The sequence below is a fragment of the Schistosoma haematobium genome, chromosome 3 (assembly GCF_000699445.3).
Source record: "Schistosoma haematobium chromosome 3, whole genome shotgun sequence".
Classification (NCBI taxonomy): domain Eukaryota; kingdom Metazoa; phylum Platyhelminthes; class Trematoda; order Strigeidida; family Schistosomatidae; genus Schistosoma; species Schistosoma haematobium.
In genome coordinates, this window is record NC_067198.1 from 29,790,887 (window position 1) to 29,814,595 (window position 23,709).

The 23,709-nt window shown below is 31.9% G+C and overlaps 2 protein-coding genes across 3 annotated transcripts in view; one reads left to right on the plus strand and one right to left on the minus strand.

Annotated features, from left to right (window-relative positions):
* The window catches only part of LRRC71 (Leucine-rich repeat-containing protein 71), a 63,394-nt gene extending 58,404 nt beyond the window's left edge, over positions 1-4,990 (plus strand). The window contains exons 15-16 of the mRNA XM_051219021.1: positions 2,365-2,489; positions 4,794-4,990. Of these exons, the coding sequence (XP_051069532.1) occupies positions 2,365-2,489; positions 4,794-4,931 (263 nt within the window). The 3' untranslated portion in view covers positions 4,932-4,990. The remainder of the gene's footprint in view (positions 1-2,364; positions 2,490-4,793) is intronic.
* Positions 4,991-8,428: 3,438 nt separating this feature from the next.
* On the minus strand, positions 8,429-23,484 carry PLP1_1 (CCT complex interacting protein). Of its 2 annotated transcripts, none has more exons than XM_035730332.2 (7): positions 23,403-23,484; positions 22,072-22,222; positions 20,486-20,645; positions 17,628-18,024; positions 14,214-14,305; positions 12,753-12,818; positions 8,429-10,570 (listed from the first exon to the last, which is right to left on the minus strand). In XM_035730332.2, exons 1-7 carry the CDS (start codon positions 23,404-23,406, stop codon positions 10,445-10,447), a joined length of 996 nt encoding a protein of 331 aa, XP_035585627.2. In that variant the 5' UTR covers positions 23,407-23,484; the 3' UTR covers positions 8,429-10,444. The 2 variants fall into 2 exon arrangements, with proteins under 2 accessions (XP_035585627.2, XP_051069533.1); XM_051213543.1 differs by having other exon boundaries at positions 14,214-17,535.
* Between the last annotated feature and the right edge of the window lie 225 nt (positions 23,485-23,709).

Below are 23,709 nucleotides of genomic sequence, written 5' to 3' on the forward strand. Positions count from 1 at the left end.
ATAGTATTACCTTTAAATGAGATTCGAGGTGATGTTTTTTTAGTAAATACTATCGTGGAATAAAGTGTAGATCTAGAACTTTCCACTTGTGATTGTTATTACTTGTGGCCTGAGTGCACTGTTAATGTATAATGTAACGATACCGCCAATTAAAGAGCAGTAAATTATCGATCGGACCAGTGACGCATAAAACCCGTACGAGCAGTCTATAATACTTAACGGTCCTGCTTCTTGCCTAGCCCAGTCAGTTAAATCCAGAACACAAACCTCAGCCTCTGCGATATGAATTGTTTATTTCAAACATACTGAGTTTACATACCAACCAGACGGACCATATCGTACCATAAAATAGGAAACAACATTTGTACAAGAATTAGCCAAATGTGGCTGTGAATGTGGAAGGTAGTAATTAATATACAGGGCATAATTCAAGAATGGTAAATCGTGTAATAATAGTCCATAGGTCAAAATAGAGCTCATAATAAGAGAGACATGAATATGATGGTTTAGTCAGTTAACAATTATACGAGAAAAATATACGTATAGTATTGATCCATAAATGGATCCCAAAAGTTACCATTCATTATGCTTATCGGGACATAACACTGATAAATTGAGTTGTTTTAAAATTATTCCAATGCTTTACTCACCTCATTATTTTTATCTTTTGTTAAGCATATTTATTTGTTAAAGTGTTTGTATTTTCATTAGATCAAAGAACATTGGGAATTTCTTGTTGCTCTCTGAGACATCTAATTGACTGAATAAATAGTTAATTACTTATTTAACCATCTATTTCATACTTAAATAATGATTATTTTGTTATTACTCTTTTTCCTGGTCATCATTGATTTACCTTGAGTTGAATTCATTCTATTCACTAAATGTTTATGATACTTTAAGTTACTACTTTGTATTTACATTTCATATAAATACAGAATATCAGTAAGATTAAACTAAACAAATATTACTTATTCAAAGTGTTGAACTAAGGTTGTTTTACTCATGACTTGAACCTTTCATATATGTATATTCTGATTAAACTAAAAAGCTAATTTTAAAAGTAACTAAGAAAGCATTTTATTAAAGTTTTCAAATTATCGAAGTGGGACTAATACAAATCTATAGTAAACTAGTGTTGGAAGTCCCCTGAGACGTTGAATGTAAACTTACTACTATTTATTCAAGTCTGAAGACATTATGAAAATGGATTTTATAGTAATGTATGTTTTATTAAAATTATCAATCGCTCATAAGTAGAACAGATAAATACGGTTATTTCATACTTGAATCCATCAATAATGTCTGGATAACCATAAATATGACATATACTCATTTTAAGCAATTAATAAATAGTATCGTATATTGAGTCTATTGAAATTTAATAATACATGAACTCTTGATTTAGTATGCACATGAGTAATTAGTCATTATTTAAAATTATTTCCATTTAACTGAACATTTTCGCTGTTTTATGTATTTCTATTTACAAAATATAATCTAATCAAAATTGATAAAAAAATATCTGTCAATGTTACAATATATTAGCAATTTAAAAAACTACGAGATAATAGTAGGGCGGTAAAAATAAAACGTCATTAAATCGATAAAGTTAATTAGTTTTATTGACAAACAGATAATACATTTTTCCGTTCTTTGATTTCCGTTCTTGAAATCATGTTTTTTATGGTCTATTTATTTATTGTTTGAGTTCATGAGTCGATTGAAGCTAGACCATCATGGAAAACCTAAAAGCAGTGGACGGCCGTTTCGTTCTAGTATGGAACTTCTCAACAGTGCTCATCCATGATCTCGCCCCATGGAATTGGAACCCAGGACGTATCGGTTTCACGCTTCAATTTATTTGTTGAAATAAAGTCGTATTTTATAGTACGCTTGAGCGTTTAAAAATACTTTCAAAAGTGTACGCTTACTTTCCACTGAATGATTAATTTTTCTCCATCTTTTGCTTTTACTGGATCACTTACTTGATATACCGCCTTCGAAGTAGACTGTAACCTTATTCTTGTTGTGTTAATGTCAAAAAACTTAAATATTAAACGTGAAAAACGATTTGTTACACTTTCAGAGTCATATTACTTTAATAATAGCCGCCACCATACGTTTTATACAAGAAAAGTAAATTGATTTCTAATTTACAAAGTAATTTAATTCAATATATAACTCCCTTAATAATAATAATAATCCTTTTCTAATTCTGTTTGTTATACAACAATCATAGTTTCTCTCACTGCAACAAAATGTAATACTTTAAGTGTAATTTATTATTATTTTTGTACAAATTCTCAAAAACCACAAAAATCATTATTATAATCTTTCAAAAAAATTGTTTTTATATACCAGGCAATTCAATTGGTATTAACGGTCTGAAGGCCTTATTAGAGGCAATTACATATCAAGTGAATTTATTAAATGTTGAAAATGCAACAACAAACTTGGGCACAGGAATTTTAACTTTGTTATTTGATGTAAGTAAATAGATAGTTCCTTCTAGTTGTTTAGTGTTTTTTGTTTCTTTTTAATTCACCGGGTGGGTATACAAGTTGATAGTAAGTATACAATTATTTCTTGAATTGAATAGTTAAAAAAATACTTTTTATTTTGTGTTCTATTTATGTTTATCAATTTAAATATGCTCTGAAGTTCATTTTCCGACTTACGTTGTCTGGCAGTATCAAATATTTAATTGAAGAAATATTATAATATCACTAAGTAAATAGTCCATATTTGTTGAAACTGAATATCCCAGTTAGTAATTGTTCATTTATAGGTTGAACTACATTCACAATATTTAATGTTTATAATCTTCTTAATTCAGTGACCTTCATTAGCCGTATCTCATAATCATTAGAGAATAGATAAGACTAAAAAACTGTGAATTTAATTCATAATTTCTACTTTGTGCAGACTTTTTTTACTTAAAGATATTCTCGAAAAATCTGTCAATAGTGTGATGAAACTTTATGTTAAAAAGGATTCTATCGTCTTTCAACTGATAATCGGACTATACTTCAAACAACAGTAAACAAATAAACAGACAGTTAATCGACAATGATTATTGTTTTCGTGTTGCATAATTTCATATAATATGTCTACTACTGTAATGATCGAAAACACCAGTGGGGAAAACTAGACGTAATCAAATATAAAATCACAGAGTCTCCTAGTAAAATCTGAGAACCATACAGTAAATACTTCATTTGCAAAATGTTAATCATTTGTCTCAAACTTGATAGTTCCTTCGTTTTCATACCGATCACTATCTGTTCTCGTTCTTTTCTGTTCGGTTTTCTTAGCATTCTGCCTCCAGGTGATACATACTACTTGCATTTAACGAAGTCAGTAGCGCACACCGTACTACTAACACTGACAACGTTTAAACACAGTTCTCTACTCCATTCTCAATAATTGTTACTGAAAGGGTAGATATCTCTAAGATAATTTTATCTACGCTTCAAACCTATATTAACATCGATTGAAGAATACTACTGAGTGGCAACTTATAACTCTTGATGTATAAGTTAGTAATGTGAATCACTGGATTTTGCCTCATCGGTCACGAATTATAAGTTATCGGAGAGGCCTGAGTTTTCTGAGTTCATTCCATTGCTAGGTTATGGATGTTCACCGCTGTAGACCGCCATACTAAGATGAAATAGTTGTTCAGGACTTCTTGATTTTCTATGGATCTTTAAATAAAATCAATCGGTAATGCAAGCTATAAGCTAATTTATATTATGATACAATACGCTGTTCAAGTCATACTGTTTACATGTCTGAGCATAGATATATGTAACAGAATTAGAATTTATGTCAGACTTGTTAGTAGTTCATTGCTTAAATTTTATACATAGAAATTAGGCAAGTACGAGAATAAGTTTCATTATAAATTTAGTAACATTGAAAGAAACATCATCACTAATTAACATTACAAACAATGTAAGCAAATGATGAAGAATATTCACAGCTTAAATGGATTCTTTTGATAATGTCGAATCTTCTCAGCTAAACAATTTAATTTCGAAATTTAGATTTTCATTTCAGAAAATAACTATTTATTTCATAATCAATATGTATTAAAGTTTTTCACGTACATACTTTAGTAAACATCATATTTGTAGATAATAACAGACTGATGAATTGCAGTCTTAAAAACACTCGATGGGAAGATACAAGCCAAACAATACCAAGTGAATTTAAAATCTAACATTGTTCAGTTTACTTTTTATATATAATAATAAGTAACAATTTCAGTAATATATTTTTAAATTAATAGTTATGTACTTTAGTCAAGCCATTATAATTTACTAGTATAGGGGTTGTGAAGATTATTAAGTTTTTGATTGAGATCATGAACTGATTGATGTTAGACCACCTTTGGAAACCTGGAATCACTGGACAGCCGTTTCGTTCTGTTGTGGGAACCCCGCGAGCGGGATCGTGGATGTGCACTGCTCAGGAGTCCCACAACAGGACGAAACGGCCGTCCAGTGCTTCCAGGTTTCCAAAGGTGGTCTAACATTATTCGGTTTATGATCTCAATCAAAAACATTATAATTTAAGCAGATGATTAAAGAAAAAGATTATCATTAAGATAATATCTATTTCACTAGTAATAATTTACTATTTTGATAAAATATTCAACAAAACAAAACAAACCATTTTACTGTGAATAGGAAAAACTATAATTTTTTTTCTTTTTCACCTTAATTAATTGAACTGGGATCATTTATTTTAATTTCCTATTTGATCCTTGTTATATTTTATTACAGAATAATACATTCAATCAAGATTGTGAAATAATAACATCAATTAATGAACTTCTAGCATCACGTGATCCTACAACAAGAAATATAAATAATGATAAGAACTTGGATTCAGAATTATCGAATTCAAATGTAAAGTTATGATTAGATCAAATTATGTTGTTGGGATATATATTTTATGAAATACACACTTATATAGTTTGTATTTTCTTTCTTTTTTTTGTATGAAGGATTGGTTAGTTGTAACTGTGTGAAGAATTTGTTTAGATTTAATTCACTGTATTAATAGATCATTTTTTATACCATCATTAATTATCTTGCATATAAACTATTAAGAAGGATTTCATCATAAATGCTGGGAGTCACTATATTTTATGAACAATTTTAAGCGACGTTGTAGCCAATCGAAATGCAGATAATATAAATAAATAATCTTTTTATATAAAAACCTGATAATTTATAATATGTATATACTTTCTCTTTGATTCATAAATTTATCAGAGTTCGTAAAGGAGTAACAGGTTTTAAAATGAAAGTGAATGGTATACAAAAATTTCTTTATATGACTACAGTATAATTTACCTTCAAAGCCTCAATAAAGCCAAAAATAATTCTTAAATCATGGCAAAGCCGTTTAAATATTCTTAATATGAACACGAGTTATGAAGTAGAGTAAATAACTCATAGGGACGATAGTCTAATGATCATAATCTTTACACTATCCAAGCTTTTTATGAACTAAATATAAGTAATTTTAACTTAACTCTTCAAACAGTACAGATTATATGTCATAGAGTTTTGAATTTAACCCAATGATCTAAAGTCCGTTATTTTTAATCTGATTGGTTCGTCCATAAAGCATAGTACCACCAATGCATGGTAATGAACGACAGTTATTCAGTGTTAATATCTTAGACTACATTAGTTCTTACTCGTGATTTCAAACGTATCACCATGGTATTAGTTGGAGCGTTGTAACCATTAGAAACATAAAATGTAGTCACACTTGTTGACTTTTCGCAGCATTGGAGAAGTTGATGAACACATTCAAACAATACAAGTGTAAATAGCAACGTAAACAAAAATCATTGTTGCACTCCATACATGTATTCTGATAAGAATAATTGTGTTCTAATACAGCAGAATAATAATGATATCGATCAGAATCTATAGTAATCATCCACTCTGTAATGGTCTCATACTACTATATGTCAGCTATTTGTTAACACTCCATTTTTTAATATTTTCTCATTGTTGTTGACATTAATTTTCCTATGTTATTGTGGATTTAAACAACTTGAACCAAGGCACATCAATGGAGAATTGTAATATTTCTAATACATCTGGAATTGTATACTATTAAATTCTGATATCCACGCAACTGATGATTACAGTATATATCCAAAATGTTTTGTAGGATATATATAATTATTCTTAATAACAATTTACTCACAGTTATCTTAAATGAAGTTGTAATAATAGTTTATTTTCAAGCTGAATGGACTGAATTAATAGTTCCGTACAGTTTAGATCATTTTGCAGAGTAACTAAGATTTCATCATAATGCACAATTATGACTCTATAAAGAATTGAATGTATGACTTCCAGGTACTGTTGAGAGCATCATAAATTTAGGTCACTGAGTCATAATTCAGTGATCCATGCTTTAGTCTGTTTTATAAAGCGCAATCGCCATCAAATATTTTTGGTGATATTTTTCTTAGTTCTAACATCTAATGAACTCCACCAGTCACCATAGGTTTCCATTAAAATTTTATAAATCTACTACGACGTTATTCATTACTGAACACAAGATTGTTATCAAGATAAGGTATTTCAGGGAATCATTCAATCCAAATTAAATTTTCATCAATAACACTTTTTTAACTACTGCATATTCCGTATAAAGTCTATCAGAAACAATCATAGGTTACTAGTTACTTGTTTCGTTTATGATTTGTGCATATTTGTCAATTAACTACTATATACCTTGATATACATCAATACTGTCAAAACTCATTTACTATCATAGGACTTAAAGTAGCAAAAATAATTTCTTCAATAGAAATCGTGTACTTTAATCAAATTCTATGTGTTATTTCACAAAATGTAATTAGTCCAACATTGCAGATGTTTGAGAATCTATGTATTTATAGAAAAATGGGTTGAAAAAAATGAAATGTTTAGATGAGAAAACAACTCATTTATGTTTAGAAATATTCTGACCTTATATACTCAAATATTATTAAATAAAAGTACATTCTTATTATCGTAGTAACTGTTTTGTCACTATATTTATTCTGCCTAGGGCAAAAGAAAATCTAATTAGATCACAAACTCAATAGAATTACTCGTGATTATAGTCTAATTGTGAGCTGAGTTTGTAAACTATATGAAGTTGTTTTCACTATTTTTGTTAAATGTAAACAACTAGAATAAAAACAATGAATAAGAGAATTTTTTATTTATATTTAACAGTAATATATAGTTTGATTCAATGGGTAATACATCAAAATCTATTTATTTGAAAATATCAATGCAGCTATTAAGAATGAAGTGATTAGTAGAAATGATATTAGTTCGACGGAAAAACGACATCCAATCTTTCACGAATGTATCAACCTACGCATAAAAATGAATTTTCCACATTAATTCAATCCTTGAAATTTCATAAGCAGTTCATGTGTTTCATCAGTATAATGAAGACATTATATACGTCTATTCAAGGTTAAATTGATATTCAAGCAATATCAGATTATTCTTTGACAAAAATTCGTTCAATGAACTGCTTTAAAATCGGAAGGATGTTCTCATTAATTCGCTAGGTTTTCAATTCTTGAGTAACTTAAAGTCCTTAATATTTTCAAATATTCACTAATGATGATATGTGGTTTACTTGTAATTCCCTTCGAGGTCTTAATATCATACTTACTGGTTCAATAGTGTTGGGAGAGAATGAATGGAAACCATGATAACTAAGCTATGAATTCGTTTACTTTGGGATTTATCAGCAAAGCATCCATTTAACGAGAAAACCAATGATTTATTGAAGATTTTAACTCGCGTCAGTTAGCATTGCAGTCAGACATTAAAGTTAAGCTCGACAAATGACCTATAGTACAGATATTGTCGAAGAGCATCAAAAATATCATACTGTTTACTGTCGATAAATCTCTACTAAGTTTGGTATGTGATCTGAAAACTAAGTAGCTCAACACCATAGTCCATTTTATTTATGGACATGTGATTCTGAGTTTACAAAGCGAGAAACAGTCGCTTCAAGACCATCGAGACTCAATCAAATGGATACTTAATTAACATGCAACTACTCGTTATCAACTAAAAGACGTTATGATGTCAAATCACTAATCCTAAGAACCATATTTTGGACTTCAGAACTTAAATCTATTCAACATTAGAAGATCGAAGTCTTTAACTCAAATGTAGGGATATCCTACATATGTTAGGTCAAGACGGATTTTTCTATGTACTAAATGTATTCGACACTATACAATCAAGTCTACCTATCAATTTGCTTAATTACACGAAAATAGGTGGGATGCATTTCATATTCGTTGAATGCAGAGTCGTTTCACTCTGGTAAAAGTAGTGCAGCGGCTGAGTTGTCAATAGTTTCTTATGCTAAGAATTACACGTTGATAGAATGATGAGAATTTCGCACGAATATGAAGGACTTATTTAGCTAAACCTACTTACACTACTACTGTCACAAACGGGTTATCCTGATTCCACTTTAAATCTCACTCATGCTTCAACTGGGAAACGAAACAATGACAATTGGATATGATGGTTTCCATAAGAAATATTATTAAGGATTCTATGTGATTTATTTCATTCGCATTCTGTGGATTGATCATATTTTTAAGTTAGTCGATCATATTCACATTCTAACATTTTTAAACAATTTAAAACTTAATCTTTCCCCTTGGGAATTCTGTACAATGTTAGATTAGCTTCTCAACGGTGTAACAACACCATTGGAATTTCTGTGAATTATTGATAATTACAAATGAAACAAGAGAGTTAACATAATGAGAACAATTTATTTATGTGATTTAAATCAAAAAAAGGAGTACACCACAAATGCATTGATTTTCTCTTCATATGAATATCTCAAACGTAAAGTCAAATCAAAGAATAGTAATTCGAAGTCCCAGTTTACCATAGTAGTAGTAGTGGTAGTAATAGTAGTGATAATTATAATAATAACAAATATCATGGAATATTGAAGTAAACTTTTTTGAGTTTGAGTATACATTTATGTAAACAAAGAGGAAAAATTGATCTAAAAATGCTCTTATTTACTGAAACTTTCAAGAACTTCACTTTACAAAAAAGACATACATATATGCACACATACATAAAGAAATAATTATGAGATCCTTATTTGCATTATGATGAAAATAACTGAACAACGAGACTAGTGTCATTTTAGCTAAATACTTGGTGATAATACTTGTTTCTTCAAATTTAAATTTGCTGTTATCAACCAATTGAATAAAATAAAATGCAAAATAAAATATTGGAAATTATTTCATTCTAAAAAAGTTGTACTTATGACATTGTAGAAAAAAGACAGTATAAATGATAATGACAAGAGAAAATAAGTGAAATAGCGAATAATGGTAGTAATAACTGAGATATATTGAATATATAAAAATATGTTTGTGTCGTTAAAAGTTTATCCTGTATCATTTTTACTGGGTTGATAGAAAAACAAAAACAAAGCAGAGTAAATGAATAGATAGGCAAAGTGCAGTAGATCAGAAACTATATGCGATAGTCAGACAAGATAGCACGATCATTATTGTGTTATTCAATACATAAAATAGATATATATGGTTTTGATTAACAATGTAAACGAAAACGTAGAAGAGGGAGATAGATGGAGCGTATGTTCGTGTTCGCACATACATAGATACTAATTTTTAAATTATTGACTAGTTGTACCAAAATCATAATTCATCATTTAGTGAATACAAATAGTATATAAAAGATAAAATGGAATATCCTATGATAGGGAGAGGCCAAAAATAAAAACGAAAGCCAAACAAATGAATATAGAGTAAACATAGAACATATATTAAAAACTAGAGTAATATATATATCCATATTGAGTATGGAGTAAAATACACGGTACTCATAACTACTTTTATTACTATAACTGATAGCAGTTAAACAAAAATACTTTATCAAATTATTATCTTTTTCTCCAAACATACTATCATGTACATTAAGGATAGGACAGTTATCATTATTGAGTGGAGATAAGAGAGGCAAAATGCACATACAAACAAACAAATAAACAATGAATTGAACACATCGCACATTGTCAAGTGTGTAGAACAACAACTGGAAAGTGCACACAGTATACACAACTGTGAGAAATAAAATTAGAAAATAATTCAAACAAACGATAATCATTGCTATATTCCCCACTTTTTTCCAACCTCTTTCCCGTGCCCACTTCTCCCTGTTTATCCTTCTGTCTACTGAGAAAATGCATTTTCACTACTTTGCTTTAAAAACAAACTAATTAAGGTTATAAATATTTTCTTTCATTGTCTACAACACCGAGATTTTTACATAATAATAATAACAATAATAATAATAATAGTACGTAGGGATTCTGCTATTTAAAAATAAGCTGATGGATCATGATTTTTGGGTGATCTTAATGCAATGCTCTGTTTGAAATCTGTCAGTTCTTTTGTCAATTTTAATCGAGTATAATAAGCTGACAATGAGCCAACAAATAGAGTCTGTGAAGGCAAACAAAAATGGAGCAATAAAAAGAAACAGTTAACAAATGTATGAGATATTGCGTGAGACTTTTTTACGTTAATTGATTTAAAGAGAAAAAAAACAGTTTGTCACTCAGTCATTCACTTATAAGTATGTAGATTCTGAAATATATATGCATCGGTGCAAGTTGCTACCATATTACATCAGGAAAGCGAGATGAAAGTCTGAGGACAAATATTAGAGTAGCAGAAGTAGTAACAGTATCGATCATAATAGCAAAGATTGGAGATGAACAATAATTTGAGAAGAATGAGTTCGCAGAATAACGGGCATAAGATAATCTTTAAACTCAGGATCTATTAGAAAACAAAGAGTGAATGTATCTGTACCACTGTGGTCGATAATAAAACATGCCATCCGACATCTCCAATCAATGATCGAGGTTATCGTGTGGACATCAACTAGGTCTGCACCTACAAACACGGATCAGTCCAACAGTCAATTACCTTTAGAACTGATTGCAATTCTGTCTATTATTCCGTAGGCTTAAAAGTTTCCGTTCGCAAGTATGCAATACATGCAAATATAGAATGCATAAATCAAGGCTCATACACTGCATAGAGTACAAGTGCATATAGATATAAATGCAATCACTCCAGGCAGTAACTCAGAATTATTTTTACTGAATGAATATCAAGTATTCAAATTACTATATCAATAAGTCGTCACAGACGATGTGCTCACTTCAGATCCATATCACAAGCAGATTTAGTGTTGACCTCTGTGCATTAGTTACGGCACAGTTTATAGCCTACGCTCTGGCCCGCCCCAGCCAGACCTTATGGGTCCTTCCAGACGAGTCTGTTTAAGCACCAAAAGGAAGTTTTTCTCGTGCCACAATTGCACTCTTAATTTTTCAGTAGAACTCTCTTTTCATACAATCACGATTAAGAAAGATAATGTGATTAGCCCGAACTCCATCTGACTTATGCACAGTGGTTGGACAGCCCGGTATCAGCTAAAGTAATCATGGCCTATTCGTATATTTAAAGTTAGCAAAACGTCTATCGAATTCTGACAAGATTCATTACAAGGGAAAATATTCCAGGTTATTCGTTATTCAAGCAGAATGCCATGTTAGACTTCTATAAAAGTTAGTACACTTTACAGTTTGATGTTAGTCAGACATTACTGTTGACTTGTAAAATAGGTGCAGCTTCTAATCGTATCGTTTAGTTGATAAATCTTCTGACTGGACGTTAGAATCAGTTTCCAAAGCTTTTTAATAATCCCAGGCTACACGACAACCTGAACACGAGAGAAATGGTGCGAAATATGGGAAGAACGCTTTACTCCAAGGTTCGTTTATGTACAGAAAAATTAGGGTATTTATGGCATTTCAGATGGTCTTAGGCTTCTTGAACGCTACTAAACATAGTAGCAGGGTAGGTAATCATTCAATCAGAAATGTGACACGTGACTTTTCTTTCTAAATGTTCTTGAGAGACTTCTATCTAACGCTGATTGGGTAAAATGTTCCCCAGAATTTACAGGGACCGTATAAACATTTTTCGAGGAATATTCTGGATCTCTCTAACAGTAGCAAAACAAAATCCGTATGTGACTATTGAGACAGACTTGTGTTATGACACTACCTTACAATGATATTGGTAAAAACAAAATTATGCGCATTAGATTTTATAGAAATCTTATTGGTTAGTAATTCATCTTTTCAAACATGAACTCTGTGTGCAAAAGACACATGTAAGCCATTATTCGTCCGTGCACCTGACATGGTAATCCAATTTAATTACATTCTTCTGTTTCTAATCTTCACCTTTTTAGCTAAATTTTTATCCTTCCCACATCTGATTTCATTCAACTATCTCTCTCCTCACTTCAATTTTCGATTATTAATCAACTTGTTTTGACATATGATATGATGTGACCATCCTCCTGTCGTTTAATAGACTATTTTATTCGTAAGTCAATTATAAATACGATTGTACAACTAGAGTAAATGATATTCTTGAAAAGAAAAATTTCCTCCTTGAATTGTCTGAATCCCTCCTCAATGACACCATAGGTTACTTCCGTTAATTTTACTATAATCTTGTATAACAAGACTAAAATAATAAAAGGTTTAATAAGAAGTGTGCAAATAAATAGAATAGATAAAAAAGAAACATACAAACGTACCAAACCAAGTAGAACAAAAACAGCACCACCAAGTGAACAAGCAAAAAGTGGACCCACTATCATAACCTAGATAAATGGGAAAAACGTTGTAGAAGTAAGTGTGAATGTGATAGATTAAAGTAAATTGAAGGTAATAAACTTCATTTTTATTTCATAGGTTACATAACAGACTGATATTGATTAGACGGTCACTGAAACTGAAGAAGCACCGAACAGCTACTTTGTCCTATCCTGGGATCATACCTTGGCAACAAAAGAATGTCTTTTAAATATACTACACACACCATTCTTATCGAGACTTTCGTAACTACGACGGAAGCGAGAAACTAACTATTCATCCTATGTACAATAGGAGATAAACGGAACATCGTTAAATCAGAAACTAAGTGAGAATGAATAAATAATCAGAGTGTTAGGAATAAGATTACAATGATTACCGACATTCAGAGAGTTATGACACTAGGTCTCACATGAAACAAATAGCTAAGAAAGAATTACTAAAATAGAGAATTCTGGAAGGGAGTAGGCATTAGTAGTTATTAATCTGTTAACTAAATAAACGTGGCTCAGAACATGTACAATTTCAGTGACATTTTTTTTTACCTGAAAGGTAGACAGTGTTTTGATTAAATTTGAGCTAGTAACCTAAGAGATACAAGTTTAAGGGTTCAAATCACCTGTCACCATAACTAGAACTTAATATGCACAATTTATTAGGTTTTTGGAATACTTATCAATAGCACACATCAAAGACATCAGTTTATAGATCATCACATTCACTTATCATGGACCACATATTATTGCTTTTATCGAATTTCGGTACCCATTAAGCACAGTACGTTTGTGTATAAAAACGGTATCCCCCCCATCAAATGCAAAAATTTATTGTTTAGTCTGTGGATGTGAGAAAGATCATAATTTTAAATCTGACATAACGATCGGTTATCATTAAAAATCGATTCCTGAAGTTCCTTTACAGCCTACTTGGCTTAAAACTTCTTGTCTAAAGCTTCGACTCGATCAATCAACGTCTTCAACCATGAACCACGATTATATAAGAAGTCTTGACCTGAAAGTCTGTACTGATCGACATGGCTCAAGCCTTAAACCGACCTGCTAGCATATATGAAGCATCTAGATATAGAAAATTGTGAAAAGTCAAGCACGTTGTTTACATTCGTGTTGAGAATTTGTTAGTCAATAATCCACCATGACTAATGAAATACATAAGTAACTTCGTATTGTGCATTAAGCGTTAATTACCCAACATCAGCTATACCTAATCATTCTACAGCAATCCATTTTCTGGTATTCCTCGTTACTTTACTTATTTTCTAATTGCTTTTCTTTGTGTACTTTTAGTCCACCTACTGTCTCACCCTCTACATTGATACAGCCATTACTAACACTACAAGTATGTACTTACCATTAACGAAAAACATAATGATAAGTCAAACTTACTTCGTCACAAAATCTTGCAAATTCGTTCAGCGAAGTAATGGCTTCGCGATAATTCAGTGACTCATCATACATCCATGGTTTAATATAAACACCTCGAAAAAAAGAGAAATAGTGTACCCATAAAACACTGACACAACAATAGGAAAATAAATAATTGAATTTCACTGGCAGATTTGTAAAATATTTGATATCACTTCAATAAACTAGAAATAATCAACCCACTGTGTCCAATAAACGACTCTGTCTGTAGTTGCGTTAGAAACGACAAATAAATTTGTATAGCTTTTACAAAAGATGGTTCTTTCTCTAAATTATCAGTTTATGTTTTAATAGATATCGTTTATTATTTAAAGCTATGTAAAATGTTTGTTAGCAACAAAGATTTTTAACAGGTTGTTGAGATCATTGCTTAAGAAGACGACCAGACTTTTGAAAATCTGCATAAACAAGAATAAATATCCATAGCGGTCATCACATTCGTTTAAACTATTATTCAATTGTAACGCAACATAATAAGGAATAGAATTGATGAAGTAAAATAAGAACACGGTCAATTTATTAAAAACCTATATCCTATTCACATTGTTAGATGATGATAAGGATGAAGTATAAAGAACCAACAAAGAACAAGTGAGGTGCTTCAAGGTCACGACACACTTATCAAAATAGAACGTTATCTACCGAACACAGATGATTAGTACTGATGATAAAAACACTGTTAAATACCTAAGGTTAGGGTTAAGGACAAAATGTCGAGTTTACGTTTAGGATGTACAGTTTAAAGTTAGGATAAAGGTAAATATATATTAAGCGTAAAACCTAATCCCAATACTAAATTCTCACTTTACTCATAAACCCTGATTGTAACTGCAACCATAAATCCTAAATCCTGATCATAGCTGTAACCCCAAACTCAAATCTTAAAATCTACATCATAATTTTAAATCGCAATGGTAAGTTTTGAGCACCAATCATAACTGTAAATCTTATTGCTAAAACCTTAATCCTAGTTCCAGCATTACAAATCATTTATTTACAATTGTGGTTTAATGATTGGCTGAATGTGATCAGAAATCTGTCGCACTCCTGATTTTCTCACAGTTGAGCTTTACTGGAAATGAATGTGTGTTTCACACAGTACATACACAGGCATTATGATATTCATTTCAAATAGATGGGAACTTGTCGGTCGATAGGTTTATTCGTACTTTTCAAAGTCCCAATTTTAAGTACACGTAGTACATTGAAGTTAGAAATCGTTACATTGAATTACCTGTCAACAAACCTGGTGCAAACATTCAGTTTGAAATTCTGATAAACCAGATGAATGTTCTTATCGCAGATTCGAACATGAATATTGAACAATTGGAATCAACTGTTCTGAACTGCTCGTACTAGGCATTTAGTATAAAACTCGGTACTTGTTTAGAAAAATGATATTAAAATGGGATATTATAAATACTTCTTGTTAGCGGGACACATTGGATTGAAGCATGTTCCATGCATGATTGTGTCAGTGCACGCTGATTGGCTGTTTCTTATCCAGCGCTAGTCGATACTTGGGGAAGACTAGAATCTTCTCATGTAAAAACTATAAATATACTGTTTTTTTTTATTGTGCCTCTTACTTCCATCTACCCTTGTTATTTGGAATATAATTCCCTTCCTGTTCGACTGTTTTCTGATTTGGGGACTTGTCAAGTGAATCGGTGTCCAAGACTACTCAGCAATAGGAATAGCCGGGTCGTAATAAGAGAGAATTATAACACTTCTTTTACAAAATAAACTATTTAATGGTCAATCAATTGTAGAATCATTTAATTAAATATTAATGGCGATGTTCAAAAAGAGTATGTTTTTATTGTAGGAAAGCAAGCACTGAGAAAAATGAGATTCTGGGAGATAAATAATTGCCACAGATGTATTTGAGTGATACGGAAGATATTATTCCTAATTTTACCGCTATGTTAAGGTCTATTTTATTAGGTGCATAGCAATTCTTTCTAAGTCACTGATTAAATTAGAAAAAGATCCATAACATTTTGAGGAATATAAAAGATGAGTGAATTATAAGTTTAGAATTACAAAGGGGGATGTTTCAGTACCAAATTTCACCAAGCACATTTAGTCTTATAAATAAATAAAACGTTTTACTGATACTTAATATATGCAACTATACGATTTTCCAATCCGTCGTTCACATGATATCCTGAAAGCGAATAATAAAATATTCCAAGTAGCAGAATTACAACCACGAATAAATTACAGTTCCATATTCTTTTCAAATTGCTTACCAATATTCTTTAACTAAGAGGAAACCGTTGAAAAATGCTCGGGGTAAAAGAACGTACCAGGTCACTATAATGCAATAAATGACCCTAATAGTAAATGGATGATATCTATAGCTGTAATTTTCATCGATGTAAATGTATTATTCAAAGGAGACGAATGTATAAAAGGTTGAATCTATTTTTATGAGGATTTTATCAGTTAACTACAATTATGAAGGCTTTGGACAGAATACTGAATGAACATATACTTGTATGCATGAAGAGCGTAAAATGATTGATTTTATGAATCATGCTCTAATTCATCTCTGCTTAAATACAATCTAGGCTTCCAAATTCCCTACTACAGCCGAAGGTGGGGAGAGTCAGCTCTCCCTCTTGAAATGCTCTCACGAGGCCACACGTATACAGCCACTGTCGGGGAAGTCCTACCCACTGCCTTCTCGTGTCGGGGGTGTTGTTTACAAAATTTAGAGAACGAAAAGCTTTGGCCGGGTAGGTGAATAATGAGGATCCACCTAGGGGAGCTGGAAAACCCTGACTCCAAACTAATGATGCAGCTGGGCTCCAAGATCCTGAGGGGAAAATAGCGTATAAACCTATCGTTGGTCACAGACTACCATTGGACTGCATCTCCTAACGATGCTCCATTGCCTTATGGATTTGTCCTTCAGGTCAATGGCTCCGAATGTGCCTCCCTAAAAGAACCATCCGCCTCGGTTTGGGCACCTGGGTAGTATCCCAGCCCTCACACAAATTAATGGTAACCACTACTAGTCTCATTGTTATTGTGTGGCCCATATGTACTGGGTGCCCCCATGTACCAATGTTTATGTGTTTAAATAATAAATAGTGCAACTGACCCTTATAAAATAGGCAAGATCACAGGCCGGTAATAACTAAGACGTACTTACGTCATTCTTACTCATAAAATTAAATAGACAATGCTCTTATTATGCCCACTGATTTGAATTCATATAGGTTCGTCTATGGAATATGAACTGGTTACTATTTTATACCAAATGGTTTAGTAACTATAAAAAAATAATATAAACATATAAATGGTTTATTAAGCACAAGATTAGAAAGTAGCATTAATAAGAATGATTTCAAAACACATCTTTACCATAATGTGTCAAGTTAAAAATGTAGTTGAAATCAGGAGAATAATATCGATTGCCGTGATAATTTGGTAGATTGGGTGAGTTTCCCAGATTAACAAAAGGAGGTCTGAAACCATTTTGAGACTCAGAAGGATTATAGCCAAAATTGAGATTTTGATAATAGTAGGCAAGACGAGCTGTATACGTTTCCGCCAGGTAATCTTTACGATCTCGTAACTCTGACAGAGATGGAGCAACACGGCCATCAGGACCAGGACGTCGTGCACCTGGTCCATGCCAAACATCAGCTAACTCAGCAGTACAAATCGAGTTGAACATTGCCCAACAAAATGTAGGGACAACAAGGAATGCTAAAAATATTAACCATACAATTATGGTTACATATGTGGTGCACATGAACTATTTGTTTAAGGAAAAGGAAAGGAAAAAATTAAAAAGATATAATAATGAAATGCAAAAAAGTGTAATGTTGCATAAAAATATGTTAGCTAATTATAAATACGAAATTTAACAATAACTACAGAGATAGATACTCTTATTTTGCAAGTGCCATTGATGATTACAAAAACCTCTTCATCCTTGGTTGGAAAACTTAGCCCCAATACTTCGGAAGCACTGAGAATTGCCTTTATCAGTATATTAATGACAGAAATAGGTAAAAATGAGTAAACTGGACTTTTAATACAAACATCATTAGTTTTGTCAAGTCAAATAGTAACTAATCATAAACACTCAAACAATTGTGAAAGCTTCAGTAAGAAGCCATTGGATCTGTGAAATGGATGTTTGATAATTCGATTAATCGACAAATGTAACCACAAGATATTTTAAACAACTGAATACTTTACGATGTATTGATAAATGTCGACCAATGTTCGTCAACACATACTGGCTTAGATTAGAATATCCATTTTCTTAATATTGTCATCTAGTAGAAAGGTTTACTTGGACACAGATAATAGTTAGACACAAATAAACAATTTAAGAAACATTTTATGAGTTTCAAAATAAGTAACATCAGTACTTTTATCCGCTTTTTATTATACTTGTTTGAATAATAATAACCGGAAAAAGCATTCGACTAGATAAAAATGGTAAATACTTATCAAAAATTAATTTTTTTTCCCTACATTTTAATGACACTTGATCAACAAGTGAGATTGTGTATGTAAACTATGAAACTAATAATATCTTTAAACTCTGATCCCACAACCAACTGATGACCTTGAAACTATCGAAATCCCTTCCGAAAAGTTATTTCTTTTGAAGGATAAAATCATATACAAAATCATGATAAAGATCATATTTCTAGTAAACTAAAAAACAAAACTCAATACCCCGTACGATCAAATATCCATAGAATGTGACATAATTTAAAGAAACATTAATTGACATGGTGCAAGTGAATTCTGCTAGGAGAGTAAAGGGTACTTCAGTACACTTTAGTACAAGCAATTCCAAACTAAAAAGTAAGTAAACTGCAAACTTCCTGTAAATTTCAAAGACATTTGTTTTACGAATCAAAATTAATCACTAATCTGTATCAAGAAGAGCTACTGATTGACTTATAATCAATAGGTTGTAGGTGGCAACCGAATCTAACTGACCAAGATTTAAGTAGCTTTTAAACAGCAAATACTGCTCGTAACCTGAGGGGTAGGCCCAAGTTCTGTTCATTGAAATTTAATCCACTCAACCTAATAGTTATTTTGATGTCGCTGTTATATTTTATCGAAGATTAAATTACGAGTAACTTCTGAGGACTTTTGTTAGCGGGACATACACTGGATTAAAGCATGCTCAATGCACGACTGTTTTGGTGCACGCTGAATGGCTAATTCTTATCCAATCAGCGCTAGTCGATAGTTGGAGAATACTCTGGAATCTTCTCATGTAAAAACCATAAATATACTAACGTTTTCTCTAATATGCTTTTACTTACTTCTTACTTTCATTTAACCTTGTTATTTGGAATATAATCTCTTTCCTGTTCAACCGTGTTCTGATTTGGGGACTTGTCTAGTGAATCGGTGTCCGAGAATACTAAGCAATAAGAATAGCTGGGTCATACCGTAAGAAAAAGAGATTATAACAACTATTAATGGGCTAACATTATATATATATATATATATATATATATATATATATATATATATATATATTCCTTTTATTATAAAATCCATTTTGACCTATAGATTATTATTATACGATTTACTGTTCTTAAGTTATGTTCAGTTTATTGATTACAGTCTCCCACGTTCATAGCCACTTTTGGCTTGATGTTGTATAAATGTTATTTCTTATTTTATGGTGTGATGTGATCTGTTTGGCTGGTATATGAACCAAGATGTTTGAAATAAATGATTCGCAAATTGGAACCTGTTATTGGCTTTCTGGACTCAAGTGACCGGGCTAGGCGAACAAAGGACCAATAAGCATGCTAGGCAGCTCATACCGTTCGAACGTCATTGTTTTGGCACAGTGTATAGCGTATAAGTCGTATATATAAGTCGTATTCCGATCGACGAATAAATCACGTGATAAAAAAGCGGGCTCAAAGTCACAACAGTCGACTTCTAACTAAAAAAAATTATTAGTATAGGCGTTTGTGGAGATTTCCGAATTTTATAGTTGAGATTACAGGTTGATGTGGGTCCTTGATGTAAACAACCAAAGATAACTTGTCTCTGTTGATGACTCCAGTGTTACACTTAAAAATCCTGGAAAATAAACCACATAAAAGCATAACATTTTATAACTTTCCACAGACCATAAAAGAATTATAGTAAATTCTGTACAGGCCCACATACGGTTTATAATAGACAAACTGACTTGCCGAAAATAATTACAAAATTCTTACCAGAGCTGCTGAACAACGCCCACCCATAATGTAGCGATCACCACGATAGATGCGGCCACGAGTAGCATTATTCACAAGTGTTGAGAAAATTAGTATAAGAAAAGCGAGTAGAACGGCTACTGCCCCATTCACAACTGCAGCTATTCTTAGATAAGGTAAACTGAAAGTTAAGGAACAATTGATATAACAGCAATGACTTTTAAAAAAGGTCAGAAAAAAGTAAATCAAAAGTAACTCAGTGACTCAGTCACAATCAACGTAGAACGCGGTACAAGTGCACGTTGGCCAGCACGACGAGATAAATAGAAAAGAAAGGAAAATAATGTATTAGCATTAACTAAGGTATGACTTTACAGAAAAGATGTTTTGGAAGATAATCAAAGAAGGATTTTCTACCTGAAAATAATACGTGAAGCCCATTGATTTCCAAAACTTGTCTAAAAAGCTCAGTAAATGGATACTACGGGATCAGTCATATGAAATATAAAAGTATTTGCGAGGAACAATAAGAATAATAGGATGGCTTTTCATCTCAATAAAATTCACTAGCTACAAAACCTATGATGAGTTATACTTTTACATAGATGAGATTTACTCTAATGAACATACCAGACCTTGAGGATTTAATTTGTAAACCCAAAACTCAAAAACGTTTGTTGGTATACAAATCATATCAATTGTACTAGAATTAATGATAAGATTGAATAGATTCTATTAAAACAGATGCTCATGATCGAGGACGATTTATGTGCAGTATCTTATAAAAGAACGATGATACCTAGATACATTTCGTAAAGTTGAATTTACTATGGACTAATGGATATTTAAGACCACTTGTATCATTGAAAAATAAAGTTCTGTGACCAATTAGTTACTGATGTATTCCAGTTTAGAAAGTTAATCTGGAGTATTCGTCTGGAAAATGTAGCAGCGATAGACATTCATAAAAAACACAAGCTATACATGAATGTATTCGGCGGCCTGCTTGATCATCTGGGCTACCTGTTCCTGCCATCCAGATATTTCAACAAGTTATCTATTTTTGTTTGTTTTAATATATCATTATGTTTATTAATCGCACAACCTATTCTGCTGCGTTTCTGAAAAGTGTACAACCTTTCGTTGTCAAAGTTACAAAAAACTCAATAAGAGACAATGTGGTTGCTGGCAATATACAACGGAAAGAATGCACATTATTCAGATGTTCATTTAGTGAACTGTTAACATCTAACTGGCGATCACTCAATATTTATCGCCAGGACCGACGAAGAAGAAATGGAAACTTGTTGAAATACTTTACGCTGAGAATTCTATATTGTACCAAAGATATAATATTGAATAAAGCTGATAATAATAATAAAAATAATAAATAAAATGTATGGATCCTATTTCATTTAGTTTTAAAAGGTTGTACAATACAGAGAATAACATTCGTGTTAAACGTTAGCCATAGTTTTAAGTTAAAACCAACTTGAGGATTCTCTGAAGTTGGTACACTAAGCAACAACTTTAGTAAAATAAAATGAATGCCAAAATATTCTCCCAATTAAAATAATAAACAAAACATTAAAATGTTAGTAACTTACGAGTACACAGGAAAAAAATACAACCGAAAGTATGTATCGATACGTGATATTCCAGAATAAATTGTACCACACAAGACTCCACCTCCAACAAGTACTAAGATGAATCCAATCACCGAGTTATAAGGAACACGACCAAGACAGCTTCCTTTATCTAGTTTAAAATTAATTATCCTGATAACAGACAACTACATAAATATATTTGTCTATGTTTAAACACCAAGAGTAACCAGTGGTCTGATAATTTTTAAATGCTTTTTATGAACAGGAACAAAATTAGATGATAAAATTTGAAGAAATGTGCTGTACAGAACCAACACATTGGTTTTACACAACAAGGCTTTGAGGTGAATTCGAAAACTAGTTAGGTGCCACTTATCTTAAAAGAATAACGTGACAGTGCAAAAAGTAGAAATGTCAGTTGTTCCAGACTGATTTTTATAAACGCTGTCAAACAATTAACTTCAGAGCACAGAGATGACAAGTTTGTTACGATGTAGTACATCAACAGGTTAAAAATGCATTTGTCAATAGGATTGTCAATCAGAAAGCGTTACTGACAACACAATTGAACGTTTATTAAGCCAATTCACCGATATAACTAAGGTACAAAACAAATCACTATTTCATTTTGGATGTACCCACCCCGCTCCTATAAATACGTGAAGTCCAGATGGATGTGAAACCAGGAAAAAGCGTGTATTGCTTCAAAACGTCCATACGTAAAATCTGTCTAGCCAAGTGGATCGATGAACTTCACGCCAAACTCCCGGACGCTTTTGATATCATATACAATCGGTTTAGTCCAGCCCTTCGATGGAGCAAAAACATTATTTAACCGAGGTTGCGAATTAATAGAAAACCAACCCAGTTTTATAGCATCAATGTGTTCAGTCATGATAGCAACACAAGGACTGTAGTCTACAAAGATATTTACATTAAAATCAAAAGACCAACGACACTTTGAACAGCAACAAGACACACATTTTCACGGGAAGGAAATTAGGTTTCAGTAATTGCCTCTCGTAAGACACCACAACATCAGTAATATAAAGACAGAGGTTTCGACGAAGCATGAAAGAGAGGAAAAGAGGACTAGAACTCTTAAAACGGTCATTTTCCGAGAACTAAAATCCACGGTGTACATATCAAAAGAGTATTTGGACAATTACTAATATTTAAACCACTAAAGCCAACAATAAATAATCATAAATAAACAAAAATAGCATGGAGAACTGACAAAAAGGGCTTGAATATCATTCAAGAACCATCTAAGACAAAAATATCTTTCAGAATATAATCGCACACTTTATGAAGCGGACGTAGTAACTCACCCATCTAAAGGTCATTTGAGACACAAGTAACGAAATTAGCGCCTTTAAATCCTGCCGATTTAAATTTGTTTATCACACCAAGGTATTAGGAATAACATGTTTCCAGCTATAATTACCCCGCTCTTATTTACTACGTTGTATTTCCTTTTTAACTCATTTGTTGCTCAATTTTACGCTTTAAATTTGTCTAGGGAGGAATGATAAAACATTATGTCGAGGCACTGCCTAGGTGTTATGACAGTTCTCTTGGTGAATGCGAAGTAGTGTCGTGCTTGTCAATTTTTTCCACAATTGAAGGATCCCAGTT